The sequence below is a fragment of the Staurois parvus genome, unplaced genomic scaffold (genome assembly GCF_062004578.1).
Source record: "Staurois parvus isolate SC_StPar_1 unplaced genomic scaffold, SC_StPar_1.0 ptg001642l, whole genome shotgun sequence".
Lineage (NCBI taxonomy): Eukaryota > Metazoa > Chordata > Amphibia > Anura > Ranidae > Staurois > Staurois parvus.
The window spans coordinates 1-25,220 of record NW_028319438.1 but is presented as its reverse complement, the minus strand read 5'-3'; the positions used below and the strand labels follow the sequence as shown (position 1 = coordinate 25,220).

At 45.8% G+C, this 25,220-nt stretch overlaps 1 protein-coding gene across 1 annotated transcript; it reads right to left on the bottom strand.

Moving 5' to 3' along the window:
* On the bottom strand, window positions 1-22,247 carry COPS6 (COP9 signalosome subunit 6). The gene is made up of 8 exons (XM_089663223.1): window positions 22,079-22,247; window positions 16,949-17,037; window positions 13,723-13,785; window positions 13,592-13,639; window positions 10,398-10,512; window positions 3,116-3,208; window positions 2,934-3,034; window positions 1-252 (listed from the first exon to the last, which is right to left on the bottom strand). Exons 1-8 carry the CDS (start codon window positions 22,230-22,232, stop codon window positions 112-114), a joined length of 804 nt encoding a protein of 267 aa, XP_089519349.1. The 5' UTR covers window positions 22,233-22,247; the 3' UTR covers window positions 1-111.
* Between the last annotated feature and the right edge of the window lie 2,973 nt (window positions 22,248-25,220).

Sequence of the window (25,220 nt, the reverse complement as noted above, 5' to 3'; positions counted from 1 at the left end):
AACAGATGATATACTTTTATTCATTTATTTCCTATAACATATTACAGCAAAAGTTGCTTTTTTTTTTCCCCTTGCTAAAGTCCATTTTAGTCACAGAAAACATTGCTTCCATCAGAAGAAGAGGCCTCTCATTCTTCTTCCAATTCCCTGGCGGTCATATAAGATATTGAATTTGTTGACAAACTGGTTCATAGTGTTGCATGTCTTAGTGATGGTTCCCAGGTAGGACATCAGGCCAACGTCGTTGCATTGCTGGAAATGAAGACAAACACTTAGGCTAGCCATACGCAGAATCATTTGATCATTGCTTGTTGTCAGAGCTCTGTGTGTGTTTACCTAAACCTTTTCCCTAAAGAGAACTAAACAATTATCTAAAAAGAATCTGCAGATGTATATTTGCTAAAAGCGTAGCTAACCCGCGGATTAGCTGCGCCTTCCCATAGTTAAAGTAATTGCTGTGATACTCCACTTCAGTCCATATCTGTCCTCCTGCAGTACTCCACAAGATGTCAATAAATAAATGAAATCAGCACTGCCATTGTACCCACAGGCTTCCTTGAACACACACATCTTTGGCCTGCTTGGCTCACTCTGCGGCTTCTCCCTCTCCCAGTCTAAACTCAGCTGTACAGGGACTGCAAGAGGCCAAATACCAAGTCCTATTCAGATGCTTGCATAAAAAAAAAATATATATATATATAAAAATGGTGTATTTTTACAGAGCTGTATTATTCTGTGTCATTTATATTTGTTCAGCATTCAGCTTTAAAGTGTTTCTAAACCTTCAGAATTTATTTTTTTTTAAAATAACAAACATGATAGAATTACTTGTTCTGTGTTTTGCACAGAGCAGCCCTGAATCGTCCTCTTATGTGGTCCCCTTTTGGTGCTCCTCATAGGAAGCCCAGTTCCTATAGGGGCACTTGTGCTGGCTTGCTCCCAAGTCCAGCTGCCTGTGTCCATAGACGCAGACAGCAGGGCTCGGCCCCGCCCCACTTCACTCCCTCGTTCTAGGATGTGATTGACAGCATCAGGAGCCACTGCTATTAATCTCATGTGGAGGAGGGAGAGAGCCACTGCTATCAATGCACAGATTGCAAGCAGGTAAAAAACATGAAGGCTTTACAACCACTTTAACCATTTCTTGCTTGCGCTATAGCAGAATGACGGTTACAGTGCGTCATCAAGTTCTGGGAGGGCGTCATACAATGTCCTCCCAGAATGCGCCCCCAGTGGCGCACACCTGGGCGCTCTCTCTGATCGCTGTGTCCTTTGGACACAGCTGATCACATGAAATGGTAAAAGGCCAATCACAGCGACCATTTTCCACGTGATCAGCTGTGGCCAATAACAGCTGACCGCCATGTGAATACACTTTCCAGTTAGCGGCGGTACTTTCCTCATGCTGTGACAGTGTATGGAAAGTACTGCTGATAACCGGCAACTGCTAAAGGAGACGTCTACACTGATAATCAGGGCACTGATCATTAATACCCAACAGTGCTGCCCATCAATGCAGCCTCATCAGTGAAGGAGAAAAATGATCAATACCAATAAAGTCTCTTCTGTTATAAATACCCTGCATATCAGCAATTTTTAAAAAACAAAGTTTACTTTCATTTTAAAAAATTAAGACGTTCACATTCATATGTGTACCAGAGTGGAAAAAAAAAAAATAATAAAAATATGTGCGAGGAAGACATGAAGGTTTGGTTCACATACGTGAATTGGATGGGTTTTGAACCGCATCCAATTTGCATGACATGTGCACCGGCAGGCTTCTGGCGCCAGTTCACACATGTGCTGGCAAGCCACATCACGAGTCCTGTATGATTTTAGGTCCAGTTCAGGTGCGATTTAAGTATCATACACCTAACTAAGGTGTCCGCTTATGAACCAGCAGTAATAGATCGCTGCTCAGTTCTCTGGCATTCTCGGAGAACACAGTTCTCCTGTAAATGCCTTTTATGAAGCAGTTCTCCAAAACAAAAAAACAAAAAAACAAAAAAAAAAAAACAAAAAAAAAAAAAAAAAAAAAAAGGGAGAACGGAGAGCGGTCTCCAAAACAAAAAAAAAAAAAAAAAAAAAAGGGGAGAACGGAGAGCAGTCTCCAAAACGAAGGGAGGAGAGCGGTCTCCAAAACGAAGGGCGGAGAGCGGTCTCCAAAACGAAGGGCGGAGAGCGGTCTCCAAAACGAAGGGCGGAGAGCGGTCTCCAAAACGAAGGGCGGAGAGCGGTCTCCAAAACGAAGGGCGGAGAGCGGTCTCCAAAACGAAGGGCGGAGAGCGGTCTCCAAAACGAAGGGCGGAGAGCGGTCTCCAAAACGAAGGGCGGAGAGCGGTCTCCAAAACGAAGGGCGGAGAGCGGTCTCCAAAACGAAGGGCGGAGAGCGGTCTCCAAAACGAAGGGCGGAGAGCGGTCTCCAAAACGAAGGGCGGAGAGCGGTCTCCAAAACGAAGGGCGGAGAGCGGTCTCCAAAACGAAGGGCGGAGAGCGGTCTCCAAAACGAAGGGCGGAGAGCGGTCTCCAAAACGAAGGGAAAACGGCTGATTTTACTATAATCTCGCGAGTTTACTAAACAGAGGTAAATTATCGCTGCTTAGTTTGCGGTCCCTCCGATCCTTCAGCTCTGGGCTGGAGAATCTGGAGGGAGAACACAGATCTCCAGTGAAGGGCTGACATGTTCTCCGCTGATCTCCTGGGTGTCAAACTATGAATGACCAGAGAATAGCTGCGATCCTCTGAAGCGCAGCTATTCTCTGTGTCATAAACGGACACCTAAATCGCAACTAAACGGGTGAACGAAACTGCACCGGACTGTTGAAAATTCGCAATGAAACATTAACTGGACCTACATGAACCGAGCCTTAGGCTGTGCGGAGAACCTGGAAAGGATCTGCGAAGAAATAATGTCACTTAATGTTTAGACTTACATCATAAAAGTCTGTCTTGAATTTGTCTGTGCTGAGTACGGGGAGACAATGGCACAAAGCAGAGGCCTCTCGTAGAATCTCATGATTGAAGGGAACCTCTCCTGGAAAAAAAGATCATAGATGCTATAAATTCACCGTGGAAAACTCCTAGAAGTGTCCTAACAGAAACAAATGACAGTTACCTCCTTCAACCGATCGAACGTACTCCAGAATGAGACGGACTCGGCTGTGAAGCATCTTAATGGCGCTGTGCTGGGCGATGAGGTGTTCCGCCACTAGAAACAGACAGACAATGGAGCTCGTCAAGAAACTGACTTCTGCATTTCACATACAGACACTTTATGACTGACCATGTGACCACGGGAGCTTGTTGGACTTCCAATGTCATAATATGCAATAATGCGTTTCTTCCCTGGCCCCTCCCCCACCTCCCTATTTGTAGTTAAAATAGCCTCCACTCCTCTGGGAAGGCTTTCCACAAGATTTTGGGGTGTCTGTGGTAATCTGCCCCCATTCTACTAATCATTTGACTTCCGGAAGATTTACCCCTTTCATGACCAGGCCATTTTTTGGCTTTTAGGTACTGTGTCACTTTAACTGACAATTGCACGGTCATGCAATACTGTACCCAAAAAAAAAAAAAAAAAAAATTTATATCATTTTTTTTTCCATAAAACAGAACTCTTTTGTTGGTATTTGATCATCACCACTCGGTTTTTTATTTTCTGAGCTATAAATGAAAAATTTTGAAAAGAAAAAAAAAAAAAAAACTTTTTTTTTTAAACTTTAGGCTATAAAACCTATCCAATAAAAAAAAAAAAAAAAAAAATATCATACATTTAATTATAAATATGCATTTTGCTACATATTTTTGGTAAAAAAAAAAAAATACCAATAAAAGTCTATATTGACTGGTTTACACAAAATGTATAGCATCTACAAACTATGGTATACATACTGGTACAGCCTGCCAGCCCACGGCTTGGCAACGTCGCCGGAGTATGCCTAATATATATTTATATTTTATGTGGTTAATAAATGAGATATATATGCACCGTGTTCCAAATTATTATGCAAATTCTATTTAAGTGTCACAAAGATGAAATATTTTGTTTCTCACTGTAACTCATGGATGGCATTGTGTGTCAGGGCTCTTTTGATCACTGAAAACAATCTCGGACATCTGTGATAATTAGATTGGCCGGTGAGCCCAATTTAAGAAAAAAACTACTAAAGAAGGGTGTTCCACATTATTAAGCAGAGCACCATTTTCAAGCAATATGGGGAAGAAAAAGGATCTCTCTGCTGCCGAAAAGAGTGAAATAGTTCGATGCCTTGGACGAGGTATGAAAACATTCGATATTTCAAGAAAACTTAAAGCGTGATCATCGCACTATGAAGAGATTTGTGGCTGATTCAGAGCACAGACGGGTTGGTGCAGATAAAGGCACATTGAGGAAGATTTCTGCCAGATCCATGCATCGGAGAGAGAGAGCAGCTGCTAAAATCCCATTACATAGCAGCAAACAGATATTTGAAGCTGCTGGTGCCTCTGGAGTCCCACGGACATCAAGGTGTAGAGTCCTCCAGAGTCTTGCAACTGTGCATAAACCTATTCGGCCACCACTAACCAATGCTCACAAGCAGAAACGGCTGCATTGGGCAGAAAATTACATGAAGACTAATTTTAAAACAGTCCTGTTCACCGATGAGTGCCGTGCAACCCTGGATGGTCCAGATGGATGGAGTAGTGGATGGTTGGTGGACGGCCACCCTGTTCCAACAAGGCTGCGACGTCAGCAAGGCGGTGGTGGAGTCATGTTTTGTGCCGGAATCATGGGATCAGAGCTGGTCGGCCCCTTTAGGGGCTCCGAAGGTGTAAAGATGACCTCTGCAAAGTATGTGGAGTTTATGACTGACCACTTTCTTCCCTGGTACAGAAGGAAGAACTATGCTTTCCGTAATAAAATCATTTTCATGCATGACAATGCACCATCTCATGCTGCAAAGAATACCTCTGCATCAATGGCTGCTATGGGGATAAAAGGAGAGAAAGTCATGGTGTGGCCTCCATCCTCCCCTGACCTCAATCCTATTGAGAACCTTTAGAGCATCCTCAAGCAAAAGATCTCTGAGGGTGGGAGGCAGTTTACATCCAAACAGCAGCTCTGGGAGGCTATTCTGACATCTTGCAAACAAATTCAAGCAGAAACTGTCCAAAAACTCCCAAGTTCAATGGATTCAAGACTTGTGAAGCTGCTATGAAATAAGGGGTCCTATGTTACATTACATTACATTATTACATTACATTGAGTTTATATAGCGCCAAAGGGTTTGCTCAGCGCTGTACAATAGAGGGGGGGACAATACATGAAACATTACAGCAGCTACGAACAGCACACGAGGGGTAAGAGGGCCCTACTCTTTCGAGCTTACAATCTGGGAGGGAGGGGGTAGTGGTACAGGAGGAAGTGGCTGTGGGGGATGGAGTGGTAGGAGGAATGAAGGAGAGCAGCAGTTAGGTGAGGGTGGGGTAGGCTTCCCTGAAGAGGTGGGTTTTCAGGGAGCGCCTGAAGGTGAGGAGGGAAGGTGACAGTCTGATGGATTGGGGTAGTGAGTTCCAGAGGATGGGGGAGGACCTGGAGAAGTCTTGCAGACGTGCGTGTGAGGAGGAGACCAGGGAGCAAGATAGAAGGAGGTCCTGTGAAGAGCGAAGGGTACGGGTAGGGTGGTACTTGGGAATCAGGTCGGTGAGGTAGTTAGGGGCAGTGTTGTGAATGGCTTTGTAGGTCAGAGTGAGTAGTTTGAATTTGATGCGTTGGGCGATAGGGAGCCAGTGGAGGGAGAGGCAGAGGGGGGTGGCAGAGGTGGAGCGGCTGGTGAGGTGGATGAGTCTGGCAGCTGAGTTCAGGATGGTCTGAAGCGGGGAGAGTTTGCACTGGGGTAGGCCGGTGAGGAGGGAGTTGCAGTAGTCAAGGCGTGAGATAATCAGGGAGTGCACAAGTAGTTTTAGTGGTGTCTGGGGTAAGGAAGGAGCGTATTTTGGCGATATTGCGGAGGTGGAGCCTGCATGTGTTTGTGAGTGATTTGACATGAGGTTGGAAGGAGAGGTTAGAGTCCAGAATGACCCCAAGGACTTTGGCTTGCGGGGCGGGATTGATGGTGGTGATGTTAGTAGTGATGGATAGGATGGGGGGGGGGGCGCGGGCAGGAGGGAAGACGAGAAGCTCGGTTTTGGAGAGGCTGAGTTTGAGGAAATGGAGCGACATCCAGTCAGAGATGTCGTTTAGGAGGTGAGTGATGCGGGCGGAGAAAGTGGAGGTGAGGTGAGGGGTGGAGAGGTAAATTTGAGTGTCATCAGCATAGAGATGGTAGTTGAAGCCGTGGGAGTGTATGAGTTTGCCAAGGGAGGAGGTGTAGATGGAGAAGAGAAGGGGTCCAAGGACAGAGCCCTGGGAGACCCCAACAGAGAGGGGGAGGGAAGGGGAGGTGGCACCATTGTAGGAAACGCTGAAGGAGCGTCGGGATAGGTAAGAGGAGAACCAGGAGAGAGCGGTGTCTCTGACGCCAAGGGAGAATAGTTTATTAAGGAGGAGGGGGTGGTCAACTGTGTCGAAGGCCGCGGAGAGGTCCAGGAGGAGGAGGACAGAGTAGTCGCCTTTGGCTTTGGCGGTAAGTAGGTCGTTGGTGATTTTGAGGAGGGCGGTTTCGGTGGAGTGTAGGGGACGGAAGCCGGACTGTAGTGGATCAAGGAGGTTGTTGTCAGTTAGGTGGGCGCTTAGGCGGTTGTAGACTAAGCGCTCCAGGAGTTTGGAAGTGAGTGGCAGCAGGGAGATGGGTCTGAGGTTGTTTGGGTCAGAGGGGTCCAGGGAGGGCTTTTTGAGTATGGGGGTGATGTGCGCATGCTTTAGGGGGGAGGGGAATACGCCGGTAGAGAGGGAGAGATTGAAGATGTGGGTGAGGGAGCAGATGAGGGAAGAGGGGGGTGACTGGAGGAGTCGAGAGGGGATAGGGTCTAGGGGGCAGGTAGTGAGGCGGGCTTCAGAGAAGACCCTGGTGACTTCCTCAGTGGTAGCGGGGCTGAAGGAGTGCAGAGCTGGTGGGGTTACGGTAAGCGGGGTCTTGGGTGTGGAGGGGGGCAGTGCGGTTGCGAGGTCAGAGGAGGGAAGAGATGAGGGGGAGATAGGGGGGGGGAGGCTAGGTGGGGAGGTAGATTGCGAGTTGACTATGTCCTGACGGATAGCATCAATTTTATTGTGGAAATGAGTGGCAATCTCGTGGGCGGTGAGTGAGGTACTGAGTGGAGGAGGGGGGGGAGAGAGCAGGGAGTTGAAGGTGGAGAAGAGTCGGCGAGGGCAGGAGGAGAGGGTGTTAATCAGGTTTACGAAGTAAGCCTGCTTGGCGGCGTGGAGGGAGGAGGTGTAAGTGAGGAAGGCAGATTTGTAGAGGGAGAATGAACGGGGGGACCTGGTTTTGCGCCATAGTCTCTCCAGCGCACGACTGCGACGTTTGAGGCATTTAGTGTGGTCGTTCTGCCATGGTTGGAGCGGTCTGGGTTTGATGTAGCGTGTGGTTAGGGGTGCCAGAGAGTCTAGGGTAGCTGATAGTGAGTCGTTGTACGTGTTAGTGGCTAGGTCAGGACAAGACAGTGGAAGGATTCTGTCGTGTAGGCGGTCGGCAGCTGAGTGGAGGGGGGCCGGGTTCAGGTTGCGAAGGTTGCGGCTGGTGATGGTTTGGCGCTCTGGGGGGGGGGGGGGGGGGAGTTAGGGGAAGGGGAGATGGAGAACGTGAGGAGGTGGTGGTCGGAGAGAGGGAAGGGGGTGTTAGAGAACTGGTTGAGGGTACAGAGGTGGGAGAAGACGAGGTCCAGGGTGTTCCCAATGATGTGGGTGGAGGATTGAGTGTGCTGTGTGAGCGCGAAGGAGGAGGTTAGGTGGAGGAATTGGGAAGTAGCCGGGCTGTTGTCATTGATGGGGATATTGAAGTCCCCGAGGATGATGGTTGGTAGCTCAGAGGAGAGGAAGAAGGGAAGCCAGGCAGCGAAGTCATCCAGGAAGCGGGGTATGGATCCGGGAGGCCTGTAGATCACTGCGATCCTTAGGGGGGTGGGTGAGAAGAGCCGGATGCAGTGAGCCTCGAAGGAGGAGAAAGTTAGGGAGGGAGGATTAGGGAGGACCTGGAAGGTGCTCAGCGGTGTTAGGAGCAGGCCGACCCCACCACCTTTGTGACCGCTCAGTCTTGGTGAATGGGACCAGACGAGACCTCCATAGGAGAGTGCCGCAGGGGAGGTGGAGTCAGTGGCCTGTACCCAGGTTTCGGTGATGGCTAGGAGGTTAAGGGAGCGGGAGATAAAGAGGTCATGGATGGCAGTAAGTTTGTTGCAGACCGAGCGGGCGTTCAGGAGTGCAACCGAGAGAGGGGGGATGGATGCGGGGAGAAGGGGCACAGATATGAGGTTGAGGGGGTTACGGCAGCTGGCGGGAGCAGGGGGGTCCCTAGAGGAGGGGTGAGGTGGCGAGGGGCCAGGGTTCGGGGAGATGTCCCCAGCAGATAGGAGAAGGAGAAGGGTGAGGAAGGTGGCATGGGAATGGGAAGTGTAGGAGCGTGTGGGTCTGATAGTGGTGGCACGTGGGTCGACGGGGGAGTGGAGTAGCAGGAGGAGGTGGTGAGTGCCGTAGTGGGGAGAGGGGAGTAGTGAAGGGGCAATGTAGAGCTGTTTTGGGGGGGTAGGCGGGTAGAGGGAGGCGATTTTTGGGATGGTGGAGAGGAAAATGAGGAGGAGGAGTGCAGGAGGCATGTTGGGGTGGGTGCGGTGACAGTTGGGTCAGGGGAGGTGAAGGGATACAGGTCAGGGCAAGGTGTGTGGGGAATCTGTGTTACCATGGGAGAGTCATTTGAGTCCTTCTGTAGGGGTAGAGTGAGGGTGGAGGGCGGCAGCTGGTTGGCAGCAGTCTGTGGGTGCAGTAAGTGGGTGCATGTTACAATGTAACATGACCGGTTCAAATGTTTAAAAAGTTAAAATGTTGTTAAAAGTTTGATTGAAATCGCTTTTGATTTCAGTAAATATGCTGCAAACACAACAAATGACAATTTTCAGTTCTTTACAACCTATAAAAGTGTTTTGAAACTTCCTGTGCGGAATAATTTGGAACAAAAATCCTGTTATCATTAGGAGGTTTGTGCAATAAAATGTGAATTGTACTCTTAATAGCTGACAACATGAGAATTATACTGACTGTTATTTACATCAATTATTTAGGGAAATGAGAAAAATATCATTTGCATAATAATTTGGAACGCGGTGTATTTTATGTGGTTACTAAAATATATATATATATATATTTTTCTTTTTTTTTTTTGAGATTGGACTAAACAATTGATTAGTGTATGGCTGGAGGAAATTCTATACCCAGATTGCAAAGTTTGATATAAGATTGTGCAGTTGCCCCAACGCTCTCTCCATCATTTAAAGGAGGGGTCTCCAAACTTGTTAAATGAAGGCCCAGTTTAATGTCCTTCAAACTTTAGGAGGCCAGACTGTGGACAGCGGGAGTAAAAAATGTCTTGGGGTCCGTTGGAGTTTACAGTGCCCCGTCGTTGATGTCAGTGGGTGGAATATTTCCTAGTCATCGGTGGGAGTTAAACAGTGCCTTGTTGTCAGGGGGGGGGGGGGAGACTGCCCCGTTGTTGGCGTCAGTGGGCGGTATAGAGCCTCACTGACAGTGGCAGGAACTATGCCCCACTATTGCTGACAGTGGGGGGAAAATAATGACCCAAGGGCCGGATAAAAGCAAGCAAAGGGCCGCATTTGGCCCCAGGGCCACAGTTTGGAGACCACTGATTGAAAGGGACTCACAAATATTGGAACGAGAGAGATTTTATATATATAATTTTTTTTTTTTTTTTTTTAAGATATAGGGTGGGTACGGAGTGTGCTCAGAGAAAGGACACGTGGTGGCGTGTGGTTACAGATCACTGAGGCTCTAGCATAGACACTCTGCAGCTGCAACACTTTGTACTTTATTGGACTATTTTGACTTCTTTTTATTATACTTGGTTATTCACACTTCATTGGATCATCTGCATGTGGAATATTAGCACTTGGGACTATTTTTTATTTTCCGATATGGATTGATTGATACCGAACATTTATTGGACTACTTTCCACTGGGGATTATTCTCATTTTTGATTTGTATTTATGGATATAAATTTTTTTTTTACCATTTGCATTTTATAGTTAGAAAGCACATCAATGTTTATATTTTTTATTATTTATAGTTAAATAAGGATGATATATTTGAAACAATTATTGCTTCACCCAATGAACAGATTCACAGGCAATGGATTAGAGGTTCTATATGGAGATTGATCTCTAGAAAGCGGTTACATTTCCATAATCCACAATCTTTGGGCCACACCATGTAACTGTTCTTTGCTTTACTAGCTCACCGCCCCCTCCTCACCTGTCGAGTTCTCTCCGCTGCCAGTCGCTGTCATTCGGGCCACATGGTCAACTCCGATTCTTTCTGCTTCTTCTGTTGCCAAAGTGTATGGAAGTTCAGCTAAAAGCATTGTGGCCTGAAAAAGGAACGGTTTCAAGATTTTTACTGAATATTGCAATTAAATAGTAGAAATGTTCAACAATTCTGAAAATTCAAGTGTGATCTGCGCACCCTGCGATTTGCTTTGATGTATACTTTAGGGCTTGTTCCAATGTATGGCAGCCCTTGCCACCCCTCTGAAAAGCAAACATGCACACATAGGCATTTAGAGGCAGAAAAAAACCCATTGCCAGCATGTCCAGGAACAGCAGAGTTTTGGGAAGAAAAAGAAAAAAAAAAAAAAAAAAAAAAAAACAACCCCAGCAAAAAAAAAAAAAAAAAAAAAAAAAAAAAAAACCCAAAAAGAAGAACAAAAAACAAAAAAACCAAAAACCACTTGACACGCTGAAACGAGTGTAAAACGCACCTAAGCGCCGGGCGCATTTAGTGCTCGAGCATTACTTCATTTCAATGGGCAGAATAAATTATTATTCTGGCCAATGACATGAACGACCAAGCGCTTGACACGCCTAAACGCATTACACGACTTTACAAGCGTCAAGTGTTTTTTCTGCCAAAACTCTGCTGCCAGGAGACTAGGACAGTTAGCAAAAAAATACAGTGTGTATGAGGCCTTAGGTGAGCAGTCAGGGACCTGTTTTTTACCATCCCCCCAGCCATATGTGTGAACGTATGCTATGCCCTTCTACAGAAAAGCAAGTTTCCCAAGACATCCCTTCCCAGCGGCACACTCACCTCTCCTGCTGTGATAAGATGAAACCCTGTGTAGGCTGTAAAGCCGACTGCCCCGACTGAAATTTGGCTGGTTTCTGCTGAACGTGCCAAATTTCAGTCAATGTGGCAGTCCCCCTCGATTTTTTGGGGGCCTGATGAGGGGTGTGGAGGTGGAGGGGGAATTTCCATCCATCTTCTTTTTGAGGATGAGGAAATCTGTTTTTTTTTTTTTTTTTTCCCCAATTAAGCCCATTGGCCTATGAAAGAAAAAAAAATCCAACAGTGTATGCACAGTGCGATTCTCCTCTTCTCAGATCCCCTGCCGGCGACTCTGGCTCCTCCTCACCTCGGTGTGCCGCTTCCTATTGTGGCACACCAGCAGGCTTGATCCCAAGTGTCCATAGGCACTGCCCCACGTCACAGGATTTGATTGACAGCAGTGGAGGCAATCTGCCCTGTGAGGAGAGAGACGCTGCTCTTGGGCACAGTGCTGGATCGAAATGGAGCTCAGGTAAGTATGGGGGGCGTATTGAAGCTGGCAAAATCAGCTGCACACAAATGTTTTTAACCCGAATGCGGTAGCCCTGGTTCACACTGGTGTGACTTGTCATGCAATTTGAAAGTGTCAAATCGTATGACAAGTTGAACCCTATTGTTAGCAATGGAACTGTTCAAATCAGTGCAATTCTGACTTTGCAGTGCCACACCAATTTGGGAAAAAAAAAAAAAAAGGGGGGGGGGGGGGGAAAGGGGTTCCTGCACTATTTTTTGGGATATCAGGTGCGACTTGCATGGACATCTGAGCATGGAGTTGCAGAGGACTTCCGAGCTTCCGAGGTCTTCCAAGTCGCACCTGAAATCACACTGACACGTGGCTTCGAAATTATGCGACTTCAAGTAAAGTCACATGATTTCAAAGTCGGATCCAGTGTGAACCAAGGCTAAGTCACAACTTGGAGCTTACACAAGGCTGAGGACTGCCTCCCCTCCACCCAGCACTGTGATAGGAAGAAGGAGTAGGCTACTTGATCCCCCAGATCTGGAAGTACAGAGTGTCTGTCTTCACTTCCAACTGCCAAAGATAAAAAAGGTATGCACGGTTAGGAAGGAGGAAGGAAGTTAAAAGGATAAGTTCACCTTTTTGACAAAAAAAAAAAAAAAATGTGCATTATTATTTTTGTCTACAGAAGCCTGGAAGGCATTGCACCAGAGATCAGTATATCACTGATACCATGCAGGGCTCCTGCAGACCTGTCAGAATATCTGCTTGCCGTACGGGATGTCCAGCAGATATACTGACAGGAAGCTTCAATGAACTACCACAGCACTCCACAGCTCTGTGGTAGTTCATTGAAAAACTACAAGCCGAGAGCCACTAAGGTTGCTGGGACTTGTAGGCACTCATTCACAAACGCTGAATGAATGACGTGGCCGTGTGGGCGGAGCCCCGCTATGTTCAAATCTGACAGATTGTACAGGGAGTCTCCATACTATCAGAGGGGGGCGGTGGGCAGCAGCTGCAGCTATGGGAACGTGTTACAGTTCTCTCCCCGTCAGCTCCTGTACACTGCTTTGCATGGCTGTGCACAGCACCGCCATGCAAAGCAGTGTGCTTACAGTGAAGCACCGACACAGGGCACAGTGTAAAACGGCACACAGTTAACCCTTTGCTCACCACACGTTAACCTCTTCCTGCCCAGTGCCATTAGTACAGTGTCAGTGCTTTTTATTAGCACGGATCACTGTACGGATGTCACTGGAGATGTCAGTGACACCAAGTTAGTGCCCCCCCAATGTCAGAATGTCCACCGCAGTCCTGCTATAATTTGCTGATCGCCGCCATTACTAGTAAAAATTTAAGGGAAAAAAAATGTAAAATCCCAGTATATATACACACCGCCATTTTTTAGCACAGACAAGTAGAATACATTTTGGCTTAAATTTATGACGAAATTTGATTTTTTAAATTTTTTTTACTGGACATGTTTACAAATAGCACAAAGATTTTTTTTTTCTCAAACTTGCCGGTCTCTTTTTTTTTTTTTTTTTTTGCACTATTAAAAAAAAAAAAAAAAAAAAAAAAAAAAGCACAGGCGATCAAATACCACAAAAATAAAGCTCTGTTCATGGAGGGAAAAAAAGAAAGACGTAAAATTTCATTTGGTTGCAGCGTTGCACGATTGCGCAATTGTCAGTTGTTGTCGGAACGCAAAAAATGGCCTGGTCAGGAAGGGGGGGGGGGGGGGGGGGTAAATCCTCAGGAGGGCAAGTGGTTAATGGGATATTACATGGGGTAATGTTCTAGTATTAAAAATAGTTTTTAGCTATTTTAGTTTTTTCAAGACATGCACTTTAGCTTTTGGGCATCAGAGTGGACTCACCTCACCATTCACAATATCAATCACGGACTCGTAAACGCTGACTGGAAGCTGTGAGAGAAGAGAACTTATTAAGTATAAGGAATGGTCCAAAGTAAAACTGCAGCAGAATATGGGTGGATCGGGATGCTCACATCTGTGTGCTTTGTCATTGGGTTTAACTTCAGGAAGAGCGGCGACTCAATAATCTCACAAACCTAGAGAAGGAAAACAGGGTTTTATTACAGCGTTACTAACACTACTAAAAAGAGGACTTGGCACAAAACCATTGGTAAGCTCTGGTCCCATGAGCTCTGCTGGAGGATCATTGGACACAGACTTGAGGAGATCTCCAGATCCTCCACCAAGCCATTGGTTCCATGAGCTCTGCTGGAGGATCATTGGACACAGACTTGAGGAGATCTCCAGATCCTCCACCAAGCCATTGGTTCCATGAGCTCTGCTGGAGGATCATTGGACACCGACTTGAGGAGATCTCCAGATCCTCCACCAAGCCATTGGTTCCATGAGCTCTGCTGGAGGATCATTGGACACAGACTTGAGGAGATCTCCAGATCCTCCACCAAGCCATTGGTTCCATGAGCTCTGCTGGAGGATCATTGGACACAGACTTGAGGAGATCTCCAGATCCTCCACCAAGCCATTGGTTCCATGAGCTCTGCTGGAGGATCATTGGACACAGACTTGAGGAGATCTCCAGATCCTCCACCAAGCCATTGGTTCCATGATCTCTGAAGGAGGATCACTGGACACAGACGTGAGGAGATCTCCAGATCCTCCACCAAGCCATTGGTTCCATGATCTCTGAAGGAGGATCATTGGACACAGACTTTAGGAGATCTCCAGATACTCCACCAAAGCACTGGTCCCATGATTTCGCCTGGGAGATCATTAGATACGGACTTGAAATGTTTTCCAGATCCTCCACCAAAGAGTTGATAACATGATCTCTACCTCTGCAGAGCGCCCTCAGCAACTGATGTTCAACAAACCAGGCAGGCCACTGATGTTTGAACAGTGGTAACCAATATCCTCCAGCAAAGACCACAGGACTTCAGCTGCTGGCCTGACCATATCACTAATACCCGTGTTCACAAACAGCGAAAACCAAAAAGATATAGTTACAGGAATGGGGCTCATTTCAACATCCAGGAAAGGAACAAAGAAGCAGATATCAGTTACAATCAAATCTAAATAAAAGACTAAAGCTGGCCATAGATGGAAAATTTGTATGAAAATTCTCAACACATTTAAAATGTCATTCAAAACTATTTTGGGGTTGATTCCCTAAAGGCAAATAGTCTAGGCACTTTAAAGTGTCCTACGAGTGCAGTTGTTCTAGATCTGAGGGGACGCTCTGCTGATTTCTATCATCCAATGATGTGCAAGCAAATAATGTTTTTTTTTTTTTAATTTTCCTTGCATGTTCCCCTCATATCTGGAGCAACCGGACTTGCAGTGCACAGACTATTTGCCTTTAGTAAATCAACCCCAATATTGGCTTTAAATTCACTGTAACTGGATTTTGGAATGAATGGACTTTACTGAACAAAGACCTCATGCACTGTTAGAAATTTACTTAGTTCGTATTTTCTAGTCACCGAGGTTGAAAACGAATGTCGATTTGACCCCCACTCATGATTAGAAAAACAAACGAATGTTCTTTCCCTGTGAATTTTCATTTGAAATTCTACCCATCAGTGAACTCAACCTGAACCGCTGATGTCATCCAGGAAACAATGCCACTGTACTTGAAAGTGACTTTTTGGCTGAACTCATGGACCCCCAGCTCCCCTGCATACATATCTGAAAAGACATCTGCAGTCTACAGGACTCTTCAAATCTTCCAATAAAATCTTCTTTTCTGAGCTTTGGATAGACTGGGGAAGAGTTAGACTCTAAAGTTTTTATTGCGGTCTATGTCCCCATTGGGGAGATTCACCCTCTATTTGTACTGGTGACCATTGTCACTGAAACAGAAAGTGAGGGGAAAATCCAACATTTAAGAGCTGTCCCCAGATCAAGAGGTGAAGAGAAATATTCTAATGAAGATACCTGTTCCAGGGGCAACTAAAAAAGGAACGTCCCCTAACTTTGGGAGGTTCCTCCCCCCCCACCCCAACTTCCTGTAGTGTCTCTGGGACAGGAAACAAAAAAAAAAAAAAAAAAGTCCTAAATGATACAGGCAAAAAACAAAAAAAAAAACAAAACACAAACAAAAACACAACCTTACAGGGACTTTAACTAGGGATGCACTGATACCAGTACTCATACGAGTACTCATGAAAATGCTCCCAAAACCGATACTTTGCAGTGCAATTTGCATCCGTAAAAAAAAAAAAAAAAAAAAAAACAATTGGCACAAATTGCACTGCAAAGAATGGCATGCAGTTCGAACAGGAATGCAGTGCCATTCCTGTCCACATTGCATGCAGTTTCCCCACCACTCCTGTGTGAACCTGGGCTTGTCACATAGCCTGGGATCACACAAGAGCGGTGTGGGAAACCTTCCTGCACCAATCCCATCCAGTCACACAACTAAAAGCTGCTGCACAGGTCTGGGGATTTCAAATCCCAGCGGCTTTCTCTCCTCTCCATGCAGCAGGCTAGATGGCTTCTGATTGGCCAGCACCGCAGCAGTCTAGCCCAGCAATGGGCAAACTACGGCCCGCGGGCCGTATACGGACCGGCGGACCTTTTAATCCGGCCCGCGGAGCGTGATACTGTCAGGATGGCTGTCAGGATGTGTGTAGGTGGGGCAGCGTGACGAACGTGAGGGGAGCTAGGCTGCTCTCACAGTCTGCCCTGAAGACCGGTGTAGCATGAAAATCTGTCTCCTATGAGGATCTGTCCCCCTCGACGTATCTGCGCATGTGCCGGAGATCGCCGATCGGCTGCTAATGCCTGAAACTGGCACATGCGCAGATACGTCGAGGGGGACAGATCCTCATAGGAGACAGATTTTCATGCTACACCGGAACGGCGCGGGAACACGGCGAGATGAACGCGCGGAGCAAAGGCAAGTGAATTGACACAGGGGGGACTTAATATGGGGGGTGAATTACTATATGGGGGATGAATTACTATAGGGGGGGGTGAATTACTATATGGGGGATGAATTACTATGTTTACTATGGGGGAATATTACTATACTTGCTATGGATGACACATACACATCATTCATCTACTCTTGGTCCGGCCCCCGGGTCCAATATATGAACCCATTGCGGCCCTCAAGTCAAAAGGTTTGCCCACCCCTGTTCTAGATAAACAGATTGTAATTTCTCTGAAGAGAGAAGTCGGGATGTGTTTTCTCAATTGAAGCCAAATCCTAAATAACCATCTACAGCAAGCCTGTACCTGTTTGTGGACATGAACGTCAGATGGATCCGGAGGTCCTCCGGTTGTGTACCAGCCCAAGAACTCCATGTCTTTAAACACCTGTTTAACTAAACAAAATTTACAAAAAAAAAAAAAGTTAGTAAAGGATAATTCCTTGCATCACTCGCAGTCTGGCCTTCAGAATACAATATATAACAAATATTAAATAAAATCAATAACTGGTACGTCCATTTTTTGCCTAAGGCTTGGTTCACACCCAGTGGGCACTTCCACTTGCTGGGCAGCCCATTCTTTTCAATGGGCTGACCTAGGCATGAAAAAAAAAAAAAAAAAAAAAAAGTCCCTCAATCTGTTATCAGAATTAATGATACCCCACCTCATCCGAAGGGAAGTATGTTCCAGGGTGTGTCAGGGAGGTGTGGGAGTTTGTGTGTACCCAATATGCATACATATGAACCTAGGCTAAGGGCTTGTTTCCTCTAGTGTCACCTTCTGCAAAGTGCTTTGCAATGGATCACTTTTTAGAGGTTTGACAGGTGTTGAAGTGTTATGTAGCCTCCTCACCACTTGTTTTAACCTCTAAAAACCCACACTATCCTGGGTTGTGTTCGGTACTGGATGAATTGCAGCATAGAACGCACAAAAGGTAAAAAACCTGTGTGCAGTAGCCCCCCCCAAATACTCACCTAGGCCCATCTCACTCCAGCGATGTGCACTGGAGTCTCAGCTATCCCAGGACTCCCTCTCCTCATTGGCTGAGACAAAAGCAGGAGTCATTCGCTCCCACTGCTGTCAATCACAGCCAAGGAGAGGAGAGGGGGCAGGACCGAGCCGCGGCTGTGTGTGAATGGATACAGGGAGCAGAAGGTGCCCCCATAGCAAGCGGCTTGCTGTGTTGGCGACCGACAGGAGGGAGGGGCCAGGAGATCCTGTGGGGGACCCGAAAATTGAAGGATGCAGGCTGCTGTGTGCAAACCACTGCACATAGCAGGTAAGCATAGGCATGTTTGTTATTTTTTTAAAAAAAGCCTTTAGAATCACTTTAAGGAGGAGGTAAAAACACAGCTCAATCACGGGTGTTTACTGCTAACTGCAAGCATAAACCCGGTCTAAAAGCAGCACTCATTTTCCTAGGTACACTTGCACACTGTTAAGAAATTTGCAGGCCTAGGGTCCAGTACATAAATAAACAATTATATGGAACGGGTGCAAATGATCATAGATAATACGATCCTTAAAGTGGAACTAAAAACGGGACTAAATTGTGAGCAGGCAGTTCCTTATTACAGAAGAGGCATGCAAGGTCTCTTCTGCAATAACAAACACGTACCTGCTTGCTTGCCTTCTTCTATTGAACCGCACGCTAAACTGCAAAGGCACAGCTCAGTGCGCTGGGCTCTTCCAGAACGGCAGACTCTTGTGCACATGTGCAGGACAAGACCATTCCCTGGCCGGCCAATCACAATGCCAAAAACCCAGTACATGGGAGTAGCTGAAAAGAAGACAGCGGCCGGCAAGGAATCGAACTGCCGCATTGCTGGAATGGGGAGAGAAGTGTAACAAAAAAAAAAAATTATATATATATATATATATATATATATATATATATATATATATATATATATATATATATATAAATAATTTTTTTTTTTTCCTTTTTTTTAGTTTTTTCTTGAAATTTCTGCCTGTGAGTCCTCACTGCATTAAAAAAAGAAGAAGGACTCACAGGCAGAAATTTCAATAAAAAAAATAAAAAAAACAAAAAAAAAACAAACGGGTGTTTTCAGATGTGCTGGTAATTTGTGTTTTTTATATCTGCCGTGAGTTGAGCTTTGATGACCTCTTTCTGAAAATGTGGGACTCCTGCCTGCCGAGAACAAACCTACATCCAGTAAATTGGAACTTAAATACAATAAAGAAAAGACCGAGCATATACAGCTAGTACTTTACCTTCATAAACCTTTAACCCCTCGCCCTCCTGAGGCTTTACCCCCCTTCCTGACCAGGCCATTTTTTGTGATACGGCGCTGCGTTACTTTGACAATTGCGCGGTCATGCAACGCTGCACCCAAATGATATTTACGTCCTTTTTTCCCCCTACAAATAGAGTTTTTTATGGTTTGTGCTATAAACAAAAAAAGATCAACAATTTTGAGAAAAAAAAAATATTTTTGGACTTTTGCTATTAAACATGTCAAGGACGAAAAAAAAAAACCCACCACACATTTCTGCATAAATTTAGGCCAAAGTGTATTCTGCTCCATGACTTTGCTAAAAATAAAAATCCCAAAACATGTAAATTAATTGGTTTACGTGAAAGTTATAGCATCTACAAATGGCGGTAATTTTTTTTGCATTTTTTTGTTCCACTAGTAGTGGCAGCGATCAGCGACTTATAGTAAGGCTACGGCGGTCATTCTGACGGGGGGGGGGGGGGGGGCGCTGACTTGGTGTCACTGATATCCCCAGTGACACCAATACAGTGATAATAAAAAAAAAAAGCTCTGACACAGTACTAATGGCACTGGGCAGGAAGGGGTTAACATGCGGGGCAAAGGGCTAACTATGTACTGTTTCACTGTGTGCTTTACATTGTAAACACACGGCTTTGTATGGCTCTGCTATACACAGCCATAGCAAGCAGTGTTCAGGAGCTGACGGGAGAGATCTGTGTTGTTCATACACAGGTCTCTACCCCATTGGAGATACTCGGCGATCACCGGGTGCAGGCGAGTAGTCATCAGTTGGAAACCAGTGATTGACAGCCAAGGCCGCGAATGGCGGCATGAGTAGGGCACATGTGCGCCCCCTACCCTGAACTGCAAAATCACGAACATATACACATACACACCACACGATTTTGCGCACCCGTGCCACCTTGTAGCACTATGTCTGCTATAGGGCAGCGCAGAACCGGGTAACCGTGTTATAACCATTGGTAAAAGTCTTAATATACTGTAAGTGGCCCAGACAAGATGTGCCCAGTGCATGTGGCCAGTGCCTTGGGTTAGATCTAATTTAACTACTTCCCGACCATGCTATGGCCAAAAGATGGCTACAGCGTGGTTGTCCAGTTCTTGGAAGGGGTCTATAGACGTCCTCCCAGAACTGCGTCCCTGGCATGCTCTATAATCGCGGGAAGGGCCAATCACAGCGACCCTTTATCATGTGTCCAAAACACAGCTGACCACACTTTAAAAAGACTTGTGTATTGGCTGTCCTTTCCTCATGCACTGTCACAGCGTGAAGAGAGGAGAGCAGGCAGCCGGCAATTGACACAGGAACATTTACACTGATAATCAGGGCACTGATTATCAGTGCAGCTCCATCAGTGCAAATCAGTGAAGGAGCAAAACTACTTATTTGCAAAATTCAATGACAAACTAGGAAAAAAATTTTTTTTCCCCCCCTCACAATTTTTGGTCTCTTTTCATTTGTTAAGCCCGTACCATGTGACCTGTTGTGACCAATCACAGCAGGTCACATGACAGTTGTATACAATGGATGGCTTCATTCATACCATCCATTGTATACTAGTGTGCCTAGCTGTGAATGGTCACAGCTAATCACATGCACGTCATGTGATTAGCTGTGGCCAAATCACAGCTAAGCACGAAAAAAAAAAAAAAAAACCCTGAATGAATCGATGTCATTCAGGTAAATGCTTGCTTATAGCAAAGTAATTCTTTGCTATAAGCAAATTGTGTAAAAAAAAAAAAAAAAAAAAATACCGATCACTTCCCCAAAGTAGTACAATGTTACTATGGTGACATAGTGAAATCTGAAAAGAAAAAAAAAAAAAAAAAAGAAAAAAAAAAAAAAAGAAGTAATACAAAATTACAAATAATAAAAAAAAAAAAAAAAAAAAATTTTTCCCCCCACACTGTCACCAGTCAGTGTCCCTGATCACCGCCATGCCAGTTATATGAAGACGCTGTACTGCACTGGTGGCAGTATGTAAAAAAAAAAAAAACAAACAACAAAAAAACACAACAATATAGTGAAAATAATTTTTTGCATTTTTTCATTTTCCGAAAAATGACAAAAAAAAAATACAACTTCCAAAAACTCGCCATGCCTCTTATGAAGTACGTTGGACTGTCTACTCTGCAAAAAGGGTCATTTGTGGGATATCTGTACCGTCCTGACATTTGGGGGGATATCTGTACCGTCCTGACATTTGGGGGGATATCTGTACCGTCCTGACATTTGGGGGGATATCTGTACCGTCCTGACATTTGGGGGGATATCTGTACCGTCCTGACATTTGGGGGGATATCTGTACCGTCCTGACATTTGGGGGATATCTGTACCGTCCTGACATTTGGGGGATATCTGTACTGTTCTGACATTCTCGGACCTCAAGAAATTAGATTGGCTGTCAATACTTCAGGATTGATCAATATTCAGATCTATCCCATAGTTTGTGAACTCTATAACTTTCCTACAAACTAAATAATACATCCTAATTTGGGTTATTTTCACCAAAGAAATGTAGCAGAATACATCTCGGCCTAAATTTATGAAGAACAATTATTTATTTGTAAACTTTTATAACAAAAACAAAGAAAACCTTGTGGTTTTTTTTCAAACTTTTCGGTCTTTTTTTGATAATTTAGCAAAAAATAAAACCCCAGCGGTGATTAAATACCACCAAAAGAAAGCTCTAGTTGTGTGAAGAAAATGATAAAATTTTAGTTTGGGTACAATGTTGTATGACCGCACAATTGTCATTCAAAGTGTGAGAGTGCTGAAACGTGAAAAATGGCCTGGGCAGGAAGGGGGAAAATTGCCTGGTATTCAAATGGTTACATGCCACCAAAAGAAAGCTTTATCTGTTAAAATTTTTAGATTTTTTTTTTTTTTTTTTTTAACAGAAAGCTTTCTTTTGGTGGCATGTAACCATTTGAATACCAGGCAATTTTACACCTTCCTGCCCAGGCCATTTTTCACGTTTCAGCGCTCTCACACTTTGAATGACAATTGCGCGGTCATACAACATTGTACCCCAAACTAAAATTTTTTTTTTTTCTGAGAACAATGTTGCATAACCGCAAATTGTCAAAGTATGAGCGCTAAAAATTAACCTGGGCAGGAAGGTAGTGAAAGTGCCCGGTACTGAAGTGATTAAGAGGCGCATTCACTCACACTGCTCCTCCTTCGTGTAATAATATTCCTTGTTGATGGTGATCTTGTCCTCCACATTCTGAGAAAGCAGCTCAAATGAGTTCATTACTTCTATATTTCTTCCCTCCTGCTTCCCTATGAGAGCTCCGATCACTGCAGAGGAAACAAAAGACATTAAAGCAAAGAGGAGCCGACACAGGAGACAGAACACAATAAAGGGTCAAAGATAATAAAGCAACAAAAAGGCTTTTACAGATAAAATTTGGCTGCGGTAAACAGCCCACTGCACTGCTCTCTTTATGAACAGGGAGGCTTCCCCACACAGAATTCCTGGTTGGTTCCCTTTGCCAAGTAGTCTTGCACCTCCATTTCCAATTAAAAAAAAAAAAAAAAAAAAAGAAGTAAAATCCAACATGGAGCACGGGACCCCCTTGTAATGGAAGTAAGTGTATAGAGGTCCAACCCACAAGGTCATGAAATATGAAAGGACAGCTTTTTTGCTGAAATGATTCTTTAGATATCCAAAACAAAAAGGGAAAACTATTGGGGTTTGATATAGGAAAAGGAAGCAGGAGAACCTAAAGTCAGTCTATGAGCGATTTTTTACCATCTTCCCCCGAACTTTTATATATTGAAAGCATATTTCCACTTTTGCAAATTTGGGAACAACCCCACTATACGTTTGTTACATGTTCCTGATCTCACACACAAAAAATTTTACCTCTAGGTGTTTCTCAACCACTTGGCAACCGCACTATACCCAAATGACGGCTACAGCATGGTTGTCCAGTTCTGGGAGGGTGTCATATGACGTCGTCCAAGAACGCGCGCCCCCAGTGATCACTGGCGAACACTCAGTGATCTCCTACAGACACAGCTGATCACGTGATGTGGTAAAAAGCCAATCACAGCAGCCTTTTACCATGTGATCAGCTGTGTCCAATGACAGCAGATCAGCGGGTAAATACAGTTGCTGGTTATCGGCTGCACTTTCCTCACGCTGTCACAGTGTTAGGAAAGTACTGCCGATAACCAGCAATTGTCAGAAGAGGGATCAGCACTGATCAGCAGTGCCACCCACCTGAGCCCAGCAGTACCCATCATTGCTGCATATCAGTGCTGCCTGTCAGTGCAGCCTCATCAATGCACATCAAGGAGAAAAATAACCTGTTTGCAAAATGTTATAACAGAAAGAAAAAACTTTTAAAATTTTTTGTTCTTTTTTTGTTTATAGTGCAAAAAAGCAAAACCCCCGGTGGTGATTAAATACCACCAAAAGAAAGCTCTATTTGTGAGAAAAAAAAAAAATTTCATATGGGTACAGTGTTGCATGACCGTGCAATTGTCAAAGTGCGACAGCGCTCAAAGCTGGCCTGGGCACGAAGAGAGAGAGCGAGAGAGAGAGAGAGAGAGAAGGCGAGAGAGAGAGAGAGAAGGCGAGAGAGAGAGAGAGAAGGCGAGAGAGAGAGAGAGAGAGAGAGAAGGCGAGAGAGAGAGAGAGAGAGAGAGAGAAGGCAGAGAGAGAGAGAGAGAGAGAGAAGGCGAGAGAGAGAGAGAGAGAGAGAGAGAAGGCGAGAGAGAGAGAGAGAGAGAGAGAGAAGGCGAGAGAGAGAGAGAGAGAGAGAAGGCGAGAGAGAGAGAGAGAGAGAAGGCGAGAGAGAGAGAGAAGGCGAGAGAGAGAGAGAGAGAGAGAAGGCGAAGAGAGAGAGAGAGAGAGAGAAGGCGAGAGAGAGAGAGAGAGAGAGAGAGAGAGGCGAGAGAGAGAGAGAGAGAGAGAAGGCGAGAGAGAGAGAGAGAGAGAGAGAAGGGCGAGAGAGAGAGAGAGAGAGAGAGAAGGCGAGAGAGAGAGAGAGAGAGAGAGAAAGGCGAGAGAGAGAGAGAGAGAGAGAAGGCGGAGAGAGAGAGAGAGAGAGAGAAGGCGAGAGAGAGAGAGAGAGAGAGAAGGCGAGAGAGAGAGAGAGAAGAAGGCGAGAGAGAGAGAGAGAGAGAAGGCGAGAGAGAGAGAGAGAGAGAGAAGGCGAGAGAGAGAGAGAGAGAGAGAAGGCGAGAGAGAGAGAGAGAGAGAGAGAGAGAAGGCGAGAGAGAGAGAGAGAGAGAAGGCGAGAGAGAGAGAGAGAGAGAGAAGGCGAGAGAGAGAGAAGGCGAGAGAGAGAGAGAAGGCGAGAGAGAGAGAGAGAAGGCGAGAGAGAGAGAGAAGGGCGAGAGAGAGAGAGAGAGAGAGAGAAGGCGAGAGAGAGAGAGAGAGAGAAGGCGAGAGAGAGAGAGAGAGAAGGCGAGAGAGAGAGAGAGAGAAGGCGAGAGAGAGAGAGAGAGAGAAGGCGAGAGAGAGAGAGAGAGAAGAGGGCGAGAGAGAGAAGGCGAGAGAGAGAGGGCGAGAGAGAGAAGGCGGAGAGAGAGAGGGCGAGAGAGAGAAGGCGAGAGAGAGAGAGAGAGAGAGAAGGCGAGAGAGAGAGAGAGAGAGAGAGAGAGAGAAGGCGAGAGAGAGAGAGAGAGAGAGAGAGAAGGCGAGAGAGAGAGAGAGAAGGCGAGAGAGAAGGCGAGAGAGAGAGAGAGAGAGAGAGAAGGCGAGAGAGAGAGAGAGAGAAGGCGAGAGAGAGAGAGAGAGAGAGAGCGCGGAGAGAGAGAGAGAGAGAAGGCGAGAGAGAGAGAGAGAGAGAGAAGGCGAGAGAGAGAGAGAAGGCGAGAGAGAGAGAGAAGGCGAGAGAGAGAGAGAAGGCGAGAGAGAGAGAGAAGGCGAGAGAGAGAGAGAAGGCGAGAGAGAGGAGAAGGCGAGAGAGAGAGAGAAGGCGAGAGAGAGAGAGAAGGCGAGAGAGAGAGAGAAGAGGCGAGAGAGAGCGAGAGAGAGAGAAGGCGAGAGAGAGCGAGAGAGAGAGAAGGCGAGAGAGAGCGAGAGAGAGAGAAGGCGAGAGAGAGAGAGAGAGAGAGAGAGAGAAGGCGAGAGAGAGAGAGAGAGAGAGAGAGAGAGAGAAGGCAAGAGAGAGAGAGAGAGAGAGAGAGAAGGCGAGAGAGAGAGAGAGAGAGAGAGAAGCGAGAGAGAGAGAGAAGGCGAGAGAGAGAGAGAAGGCGAGAGAGAGAGAGAAGGCGAGAGAGAGCGAGAGAGAGAGAAGGCGAGAGAGAGCGAGAGAGAGAGAAGGCGAGAGAGAGAGAGAGAGAGAGAAGGCGA